Raw genomic sequence first — 11,230 nt, 5'->3', positions numbered from 1 at the left:
ATCAGAAGACCTGAGCTCCATGCTGTGGATAATCAACCAATTCATTTTTTTTTTTTATATTGTGTGGTCGTTCGTGCCTAAGCCTAAATAGTAAAGTGATGAATGGTGGGGATTTATTCTTTTGTTTAGCTTTGGTCCCGCCCAACCTTTATGCAGCACAGCCCTGCCCCTGACCATTCATAGAACCAGCCCCGTATACAGTCACACACAAAAACCAGCCACAAAACAAAAGAGGTTGAATTTGAGCAGCCTATTTAAATACTTTCACTTTCACGTGCATCGATTTAGAAACAAAAGTTTATTTTTCTCAGTGGAAGAAGTGTTGAAAATGAAAGTCTTCAATTTGCTCACATTAAGTGTTTTTCTCGTGTCTGGTAAGAAATCTTTCACCCTTTGTTATTGTGATAGTAATTTTACGTAAATGCACGTGCATTTTACGCACGTGGTTCTAGCGTGCACGCGAGGATATCGTCTGCATTGTTTTGAAATATAATTTTTGCCGCCTTTGAAATGGCGCAAAAGACATTACTTGAGAAGTTCAAGTAAAAATGTGCGCTCATTTTTATTACGTGTATTTATTGCATGGACGGAGAAAGAACATGGACAGTTAAATTAAACCACAGTTTAACCTCTGTAGCCTCACACTAACTGAATAAAAGAAGCAAAGCAAACCTTTTGCTGAGATCAACAACATTAACAACAAGAGAACCACTGATCAATTAAGTTCTTTTTGTCTTTGTTTGCATGCATGTGATACATTATGAATTATTCAGACATATTTATCTGTACAATCTTTATGATCTGAAAAAGGAAAAAGAAGTTCCTGTTGTATAATTTTACATAATTTGTGATCCAGTTAATTTTTTCTCTAGGTGTTTTCAGTGTTAATACAGATGCAGTGTCAGTGATGGATGGAGATTCAGTCACTCTACACACTGGTGTTAAAACAAACCAGCAAGAAGATATTAAATGGTATTTTAATGACACTCGTATAGCTCAAATCAGTGGAGATCTCAGTTTCGTCTGTACAGATGTTCAGTGTAATGAAGGCACTGAGAGATTCAGAGACAGACTGAAGCTGGATCATCAGACTGGATCTCTGACCATCACAAACACCAGAAACACAGACTCTGGAGAATATGAACTAAAGATCATCAGCAACAGCACCATAAGTGAAAAGACCTTCAACATTACTGTTCTTGGTGAGTTACTTAATGGAAACATGATGAGACCATCTCTGATCGCCTTTTAGCTGTTTAAATGAGGATTTGATGTAACACAGCTATTTATTATAAACTCCTTGGGTAGGATTAGGCGTGTGGAGTGCGTGCGTATTACACGCCATGCACGCAAAAACGGCGTATCATATGCACGCAACAACTATTTTGGCGTAAATGGCACTATTAATACAATTTGTGCTATAGATATGCACTTTCATGAGATTGTGGCGGGCTTTAACGAGGAGCAGTGGGTCCGAAATTTTAGGATGAGCAAGCCAACCTTTGATATGTTGTGTCAAGGTGTGTCCACATCTGATTTATTTTCACATGTGAACGAGGCATGACACCGATCCGATCGTGTAAACAGGAAAAAACGCATGCATTCGGATATTTCGAGATCGGTTTCAGGCCTCGTTCATATGGAAATAAATCAGATATAAATCAGATATGTGCCAATGCGACTGTCATGTAAACAGGCAGATATTATTTTCAGAGGCATTAGGCAAAGTATCCGCGGTTTAATGACGAGAGAAGCGCATCTGCGAAACGTCTTGTCCTTGTAGGAGAGGAATTGGAAACACGTTGACACAACATAGGCCTATCAAAGGTTGGCATGCCAAAGGACCCACTGCTCCTCGTCAAAGCCCGCCACGATCTCATGAAAGTGCGTATCTATAGCACGAGTTTTATTTCTCGTGCCATTTACGCCAAAAATAGTTTCTGTGTGCATATGATATGCACTTAATAGCGTGTAATACGCACACACTCCACCCTAATCCTACCCAAGGGGTTTACAGTGCGTATCATGCACTCATAACTATTTTTGGCGTATAAATGGGACGAGAAATAAATTAGTGGTATAGATACGACCTTTCATGGGATCGTGTTGTATGTTCCCACCAGTCCTGAGATCTCTCTTGCACACAAACTGAAGCACATGCGCTGGCTATGTGCGGCCCTTTTCGTACTCCGCCTCAAAATCATGGTGTTTGGCGAACTTCGCATACATCAAAATGTATGCTGACAACTGAAAACTCATCTCTTCCGTGAGTACTTAAAAAAAAAAACTTTCCTTCTCCTTTAAATCCTCATTTGACCTTTTTTTTTTTTTTGCTACTGAGCAATGCCTGAACTTTGTATTTTGAGCCCCCGGTTTCTACCGTTGTTCAAATTAATGGAAAAGGACACAACAACAGGACAACAGATGTTTCAGGCCCACGTGATATTTAGTCGCATTTTAAATGTTTGTTGCTGTTCTTAATAAATCAACACATCTTAATAAATAAAATCGTAATCGTATAAGAGTTAAAATGAAATCCTTAATGACTTTTAAAGGTGCACTGTGTAATATTTAGGATGTAGACAGGATGTAATATTTAGGATGTATCTGTAGACAGAAATGCAATATAATATACATAACTATGTTTTCAGTGGTGTATGACCTTACTTAATGAACCTTAACATTTGAATTCAATACTTTTATACAAAAAAAATATTAAAGAAATGTATTAAATATGTAAAAGATTTAGCAATTAAATGAGATCGAAATCAGATATACAGTGGCCTCTCTGGTTGATTGTATTACAGAGACAATAATTATTTTACATTCGTAATATAACAAATATTTGTTACTAATTTTTTTTAAGGCAATGAGACAGGAAATAACCCAGCACATGAGTAAGACTTAACCCAGCAAGAGGGTTAATTTCACCGACTGGTTGGGTCAAATGAATGACCCAGAAATATGGCTTAAATCGGAAAACCCAGAACTTGGGTCAAACCAACCCAGCGCATGTTCTGTCCAATAGTGACCCAGCGGTGTGGTTAAGGTTGGGTTATTTTTTAACCCTGCAGTTTTTAGAGTGCAAAACATACATAAATATTGTGTTTCATACTTGCATGTGCAAAAACTTTAATCTCCACAGTTCTTTCACATTGTGTAGTCCACCCCCGAAAAAAATAAAAAATAAATAAGGGTCATCCAGCAGCTGTTGTTTTGTTTTTCAGATGTTCCCGTTGCTGATGAAGTGAAGACCGTGTCAGTGAAGGAGGGAGAATCTGTAACTTTAGATCCTGGTGTAATAAGAAAACTGGATGATCTGATGACGTGGTATTTTAATGATATTCTCTTAGCTGAAATCCCTGGAGATCTCAGTGTTATCTGTACAGATGTTCAATGTAATAATGACACCGAGAGATTCAGAGACAGACTGAAGCTGGATCATCAGACTGGATCTCTGACCATCACAAACACCAGAAACACAGACTCTGGAGAATATAAACTACAGATCAGCAGCAGCATCCGTCGTTACCTCAGCATCACCAGTTTCAAAAAATTCATTGTTACTGTCACTGGTTAGTATCACAATGTATAATCAACCCAGTAATATTTTTATTGTGGCCAAAAGTGGGCTTTGATTACATGATAAAATATGCTTAAAATAATCTCAATCATCTTCATTAAAACAGCACACTTTGTTAAAGCTATTGTTTAAATAATCATACACACTATTGTTTAAATAATCATATTTATATTGAAAGGTAAATTTAATAATACAATTTATATAAACATTTATCTTGAAAGGTAAATTTAATAATGCAACTAAGTTGTAAATCTGAGAAACAAATAGACATTTTGATTTGTCTGTCAATGCACAAAATTGTTTTTTAAAATTAAAAATAGTCTAAGTCACATGTCAAAGTGAAAGTATTAAAAACAAAAACTGAAAGTATTTTATGATATTTCTATCAGTAGCAGTGTAAATAGTTTTAGTTTTGGTTTTTGAAAAAAAAAATTGTTTCAGTGAACTATAACCATTTATAAGTTAAATCAATATCATAAAACTGATGACCAAAGTAAAAAGGTATAAATCAGTAAAACTGATGATATTAGTAAAACTGATTATGATTCTCTTATGATTATGATAAATGACTGTCTTTATTATTCCAGATTCAGGTCTGTCTTCAGCTGCTGCTGCAGGAATAAGTGTTGCTGCTGTTGTTGTTGTTGTTCTGCTGCTTGTTGCTGCTTGTGTGATTCACTATCGCAAGCGTCAAGCTAATAGCAACGGTGAGTGTTACATGTTGCTGATTTACCAAGATTTAAATAGCAGCGATGAATCTTTGACAGATGTAAAATGTTTTTTTGTTCTAATTAACCAAAGTAATGAGTTTAATTGAGTTTGTTATTGATCAAACAGGCATCAGGATGCAACGCAATCCTGTTCAGGTGAGATACTGTGAACATCCTTCTACCTGATCCGAACAGATTCAGATCTGTGAGTTTTCAACATGTTTGTTTGTTTGTTTGTTTCATGTGGTTTGATTCAGAAATCATTGCATAGAAACAGACAGCGCTGCTCTCATACCATTTTACTTCATTATAAAGAACAGTGGTGTTAATACATTTTATATTATTATAGAATTATAATATTTACAGTACACCGTTATGACACTGATTAAGGATCATTATGTATCAAATGTAAACTGTAAATTATTGTCCTTCATTATTTTTTATCAGTATTGAAGCAGATCGGTGATGCAGTGCCGACATAATAAAATTCAAATTAACTCTGAAAGAAACCAAATGGTATAAAAACAAAAAGTACAAAATTTTTCAGCAAGTAAGACCACCGATAACGAATAATGTTGGTAAGTTCAAGATTCAACTGTAATTTAAAAGTTTAGTGTTTCAAATTAGGACTCGCAATAACCATCACAATTATTCCTGAGTAGTTGATATTTTAAACATGATGCTTCAGACAAATCCTTTAATATGTCAGTGCCATTGTTTTGTCTCAAGATGCACAGCGTTAAAGTTTTTCCTAAGGCAAGCTACTAAATGTTCTAAATGAGGCCTAATCCTGGCTTTAACAGATCACTCTAAATTGTTATATAGACAATGCATTTTCTGTAAAGCTGCTTTGAAACAATAGGGAAAAGCCGGGACGATTGAAACGCGGGACGGATGAGACATTGAGATTTCCTTGAAAACCACTCACGTCATGTACGTCAAATTTCGTCAGCACGTACAGCACGCAATGCCTACAAGACCCGCGAAAATATTTCTTCTGTACGTCATGCCGTTTTAAAGACATGTTGTTAGAGCCGGAAAACTGTTTTTGAGTGCAGTTAGTGAATTCTTTCGTGCAGTACTTTTTTTTTACTGACGAGTTGTATTTATGTTTTCATGTGCCATTGTAATGATAATACGGAAGGTGTATTTGTACTACAACACACCTTTAAGTGTGTAATATCAGAGTTTTTTAGTTTAAGTGCAAAACAGGTTTAACTGGCAGGAGGCGCTGTCAGGGACGGTTGAAAAAGTGTTTAATCTTCAATAAATTCAATTTATCGTCTTCCGGTTGACCTAATTTTCTTCATAATAACTGGCTATTCAACTGGCACACACTCAATATGACTCAAGGAAGAAATGTAAGAAAATGAATTGTGAACGGATTTGTATGTCTTCTTCAAAATAGCCTATTAGAAAGATTACGCAAAATGTGCATAGGCTCATCGCCTATTGTTTATTGGGCGACAGAACAAAAATGTTAATATGAACCTTTAAATTAAAATAAATGACAAAATATTTTTGTACATAAGTTACTTGTCAGGTATTGTTCATAAAAACAAGCATTAGATGAATAGTTACCATTTAAACTGTTATGTTTCATCCGTCCCACCCATGTGTTTCAATCGCCCCGCTCAGGCGGGACGATTGAAACGAAGCACAACTACCGTTCAAAGTAATTTTTTACTTAAATCATTCTATATTCTTACCGAATAATACATGATACTAAGAGAACACATATGTGAGTTGTTGATCACAAAAAAAAAAAAAAAAGAGTTGTTGATCACAAAAAAAAAAAAAATCTGTCTGTAACCTTATCTTAGAAACCTAAGTTTAACTGAAAAGTGTTTCAACTGTCCCGGCTCTCCCCTATGTATTGTAAAAAGCGCTTTACAAATAAATGTGAGTTGAATTGAATTAATCTAAGCCCTGTCTGTGAAACATAAACATAGCCATTATGTTAAGGCAGTGTCTTAAGTTCTAGTATGACCCACTAACAATCAGTCAAGGGCAGTCAGTAAGGCCAATTTATACCATACGTCATACCCTTCGCCGTACCCTGAAGTGCACCTCCTCAAAAATGTAACCACACGTTGTGACGACGCAGACCGCAAGATCTGTGATTGATCGGCTTGGTAGCATCTCGTTTCCTCCTACGCATTTCCGGCGTGTTCTTTCTGAAATACAGAGAGATAATAGGAAATTTTGAAAAAAAGGTTATCTCTGCGCAAACCTCAAAAATGCAAACCCACGAAAACGCAGATGGCGTGCACATGCACATGCACATCAATTGTTTAGTCTATAGGTATGCGCGTTTGAATATACATGTAGTCCTTCTTTACAAACCAACCCTCAACAAACTACTTTTCAAGCCTTAAAAATGTATAAAACAGAATTATTTATCGCTTCCACGTAGCCACTTGAACCGGAATTATCCCGACAACGTTTTGTCTGTACAGAGGTAAAGGGAAGGGAATGAGGCCTATAATGCGTTAAGAGCTCACTCAAGTACTGCGGAGCTAAACCGTTTAGTGCTTTGTAAGTAATAAGCAATATTTAAAAATGTATACGATGTTTAATAGGGAGCCAATGCAGTGTTGACAGAACCAGGCTAATTTGGTCATACTTCCTGGTTCTGGTAAGGACTCTAACTAATGCGACCAGCTGTAGTTTGTTTATTAAGCAAGCAGGGCAACCACCCATAATAGCATTACAATAATCTAGCCTTGATGTCATGAACGCATTAACTAATTGTTCCGCATTTGTCATTGAGAGCATATGACGTAATTTAGATATATTTTTAAGATGGAAAAATGCGGTTTTACAGATACTAGACACGTGACTTTCAAATGAAAGATTAGTATCAAAGAGCACACCCAGGTTCCTAACCGACAACGAGGACTTGACAGAGCAGCCATCAAGTGTTAGACAGTATTCTAGGTTATTACGTGAGGACGTTTATTTGTTCAATAATTAGAACCTTTGTTTTTTCAGAATTAAGTAGTAGGAAATTGCTAGTCATCCAGTTTTTTATATCAGCTATGCATTCCGTTAATTTTGTGAATTAGTAAGTTTCATCAGGGAGTGAAGAAATATAGAGCTGAGTATCGTCAGCATAACAGTGAAAACTAATGCCATGCCTCCTAATGATATCTCCAAAGAGTAGGATCTACAGAGTGAACATCAATGGTCCTAGTACTGAGTATCTTTGACAGATACTAGAAATGCCAGCTGGATCAGATGTGGTTTTCGTTTATGCAACATGCTGTGTCGGTGCTCAGAAAATAAATTATTCAGCGTTGAGAAAGAGTTCTCGCACATAGCAGTCAAGGCCCCAAATGTTAATGTGTGTTTTAAGGCATGCAGTCAGCACCACTGGCATGGCTTGAAAAACGCTGTAGTAATTTGAAAGAAATTTGACCAATGTCACTTTCTCGTTCTGGGCTGTGCACAGTGTTTGTCAAAACGGACGAGCAACGATGAAATGAGACTCCACCATTTCAGTGTTCGTTAAATCCAGTAGTAGTTGCAATTTCCCTGCATTCAAAAAGTTCTCACTACCATGGACCAGTGCATCCAAAGCTGCCATGTAGATGCTATTACGTTTGCTGAAACGCACGGACATTTCTCCCAAAACAGTCAATAATGCTAAAAAACAGCTGCTTGCACTCCTGTTCAATATTCACTTCACGCTGACCAACACTTTTAACCACAATGTAGTCTTGCAGAGTCTTGCTGGCCTGTCACTGCTGTTTCAGAGGGGCAGGAATCGCATTTTCTGCACCTATACTTTCAGCCCACAGTTTCGCAAACTCTGCATCTGATCGTAGACTTTCAATGCAAGAAGCACTGCCAGTGAGCCGAACTGCCGTCATTAGATCTGTTTGTTCAGCTTACAGCATCCTATTCGGTGGATCCATCAGGCCCAAAACTTTGTACATCACACAGACAAGAAATTTGAAAGTTGGTTCTGTTTATTGTTTATTGTTAAAAGGATCCCCATTAGCTGTCACCAAAGTGAGAAGCTAGTCTTCCTGGGGTCCACAAGAAAAAATAAAAATAAAAGTACATTGTAACAAAGTTCGTCTTTATGGAGGAAGAAGGAGACAGGGTCGGCGAGACTGGGACCCGTACGGATTTTATTTCTCAACAAAAACAATAACTGCTGCGCACACAGCGCATTCACCGTAGTAGTACTACAGCAACACAATATTTCTAATAACAACTCTTTCCACGCTGGTTCAGCTTCAACGTCCTCCACAGCTTCGGTCAAACTCCTTCCACGCTGCTTTCAGCTGTCCCAGTTTCAACACTGCTCACGTACGAGTCGCCAGTCCTTCTCTCTCCCCTCATTCTCTCACTTTGTGGTTTTTATCCGTCTCCCCACGCCAATCACTGCAATCAGACACAGGTGTTTATCATTTGCACTTGACCCACTTACTCACCGCCGCGCCCTCTGACTTGTCTCTCACTACAGACGGCGCTAAAACCACGCCCCCCTCATCACATCATCACATACCCCCACCGCCCGACTCAGGCCGGGGAACCGTCCGGCCTGCAGCCCCCCCCCCCCCTCCTCCTGGAGAGGAAGTCGGCCACAGCCATCTGCGTCCCCGGCCTGTGGACCACCTGAAATTTAAAGGGTTGTAAAGCCAGATACCAACGGGTGATCCGCGCGTTGGTATCTTTCATGCGGTGGAGCCATTGAAGGGGAGCGTGGTCCCAACACAGGGTGAACTCCCGGCCCAGGAGGTAGTATCGGAGGGTGAGAACAGCCCAACGGATGGCCAAACACTCCTTTTCTATGGTGCTGTACATCGTCTCTCTCAGAAAGCTTCCGACTGATGTACAGCACCGGCCGTTCCTCCCCCTCCACCTCCTGGGACAGGACCGCGCCCAAACCCCTGTCCGAGGCATCCGTCTGTAGGATAAAAGGGAGAGAAAAGTCAGGAGCATGCAAAAGCGGTCCGCCGCACAGAGCAGCCTTTATGTTGGTAAAAGCCTGCTGGCACTGCTCCGTCCACTGAACCGTATCTGGAGCGCCCTTTTTAGTTAGATCAGTCAGCGGGCTAGCGAGGTCCGAATAATTGGGAACAAACCGTCTATAGTATCCCGCTAGCCCCAGGAACTGTCTAACCTCCTTTTTGGTCTTAGGACTCGGACAGGTCGCAACCGCAGCAGTCTTATCAATTTGGGGACGCACCTGTCCATGTCCCAAGTGGAAGCCCAGATATCTTACTTCAACCCGCCCAATTGCACACTTCTTCGGGTTGGCTGTGAGCCCAGCTCTTCTCAGCGTTTTCAGGACAGCACGCAGATACTGCATATGACGCTGCCAATCATTACTATAAATAATGATGTCATCTAAATAAGCAGCGGCATATGCAGCATGCGGCCGGAGAATTCGGTCCATCAAACGCTGAAAAGTCGGCGGTGCCCCAAACAACCCGAACGGAAGTGTGACAAATTGGTGCAATCCAAACGGCGTGGTAAAAGCTGTTTTTTCTTTAGATATTGGAGATAAGGGGATCTGCCAATAACCTTTTGTTAAGTCCAGCGTCGAATAAAAGCGAGCAGAACCAAGCCGATCAAGCAACTCGTCAATCCTGGGCATTGGATACGCATCAAACTTAGACACCGCGTTCACCTTCCTATAATCCACACAGAACCGAATCGAACCGTCAGGTTTGGGTACCAAAACGATCGGGCTCGCCCAGTCACTGTTGGACTCTTCTATGACCCCCATGTCCAGCATTGTCTCTAATTCGGCCTGAACGGTTTTCTTTTTGTGTTCAGGTAAACGATACGGGCGGCAACGTACCACGACCCCCGGATCTGTCTCAACGTGGTGCTGAATGAGGTTTGTTCGACCAGGCAGGGGCGAGAACACATCGGCAAATTCTGCCTGTAAGATTGTGATGTCAGCGAGCTGCGAGGGCGAGAGGTGGTCACCAGAGGGAGCCAGAGCGAATGACTGGGATTTGATATTCGCTTCTGGCCCGAGATCCTCCTCTCCAGTCACCACCGTCGCGAGCATCACTGCTTCAGCCTCAACCCATTTTTTAAGCAGGTTGAGGTGGTAAATCTGACGCCCCCCCCCCCCGATCCGATCGAATTACCTCATAGTTGAGATCACCAACTCGCCGTGTGACCTCAAATGGCCCTTGCCACTTTGCGAGTAATTTCGAGCTGGACGTGGGAAGTAATACAAGTACCTTATCTCCCGGTGTGAATTGACGAAGTTTAGTCCCCCTATTGTATTGCTGTCTCTGTCTGTCCTGGGCCTGTAACAAATTCTCCAAAGAGAGCAGCCCCAATGTGTGGAGTTTTGTTCTCAGGTCCAGGACATACTGAATTTCGTTTTTACTAGCGGATGGTCCGTCCTCCCAAGTCTCCCTCAGTACATCCAACACCCCACGGGGCTGGCGACCGAAAAGAAGCTCGAAGGGGGAAAACCCCGTGGAGGCTTGGGGAACCTCGCGTACAGCAAACAGAAGGGGTTCCAACCATTTATCCCAATTTTTTGGCGTCTTCGTGAACGAACTTACGAATCATGGTTTTCAAAGTACGATTAAACCGTTCGACCAGGCCGTCCGTTTGTGGGTGATAAACGCTGGTGCGAACCGATTTAATGCCCAACATTTAAATAAAGCTCGCGAACCGTTCGTGACATAGACGCCGTGCCTTGATCGGTGAGGATCTCTTTAGGGATCCCCACCCGGGAGATTAAAGAAAACAGCGCGCTTGCCACACTCTTAGCGGAGATATTGCGAAGCGGTACTGCTTCCGGGTATCATGTTGCGTAATCTACCAAGACTAACGCAAAACGATGCCCTCGTGCTGACCGTTCTAATGGCAGAGGTCCATACCAATTCGTTCGAAGGGGACCTGCATCAGTGGAAGGGGGCATAAGGGTGCTTTTGGGTTGGCCGGTGGA

The 11,230-nt window shown here is 40.8% G+C and overlaps 1 protein-coding gene across 2 annotated transcripts in view; it reads left to right on the top strand.

Annotated features, from left to right (window-relative positions):
* The first annotated feature begins 208 nt into the window (after positions 1-208).
* LOC143735232 (uncharacterized) overlaps positions 209-11,230 on the top strand; it is a 32,297-nt gene continuing 21,275 nt past the window's right edge. The window contains exons 1-5 of one of the 2 annotated variants that reach the window (XM_077225332.1): positions 209-374; positions 873-1,202; positions 3,228-3,575; positions 4,171-4,290; positions 4,421-4,498. In XM_077225332.1, coding sequence (XP_077081447.1) covers positions 329-374; positions 873-1,202; positions 3,228-3,575; positions 4,171-4,290; positions 4,421-4,479 — 903 coding nt within the window. In that variant the 5' untranslated portion in view covers positions 209-328 and the 3' untranslated portion in view covers positions 4,480-4,498. The remainder of the gene's footprint in view (positions 375-872; positions 1,203-3,227; positions 3,576-4,170; positions 4,291-4,420; positions 4,499-11,230) is intronic. The other variant, XM_077225331.1, reaches the window with a different exon arrangement.

The sequence above is a fragment of the Siphateles boraxobius genome, unplaced genomic scaffold (assembly GCF_051911475.1).
Source record: "Siphateles boraxobius isolate OS27281-9 unplaced genomic scaffold, OSU_SipBor_1 13, whole genome shotgun sequence".
Lineage (NCBI taxonomy): Eukaryota > Metazoa > Chordata > Actinopteri > Cypriniformes > Leuciscidae > Siphateles > Siphateles boraxobius.
Note: the sequence above shows the minus strand (reverse complement) of the source record. Positions and strands in the feature narration are given on the sequence as shown.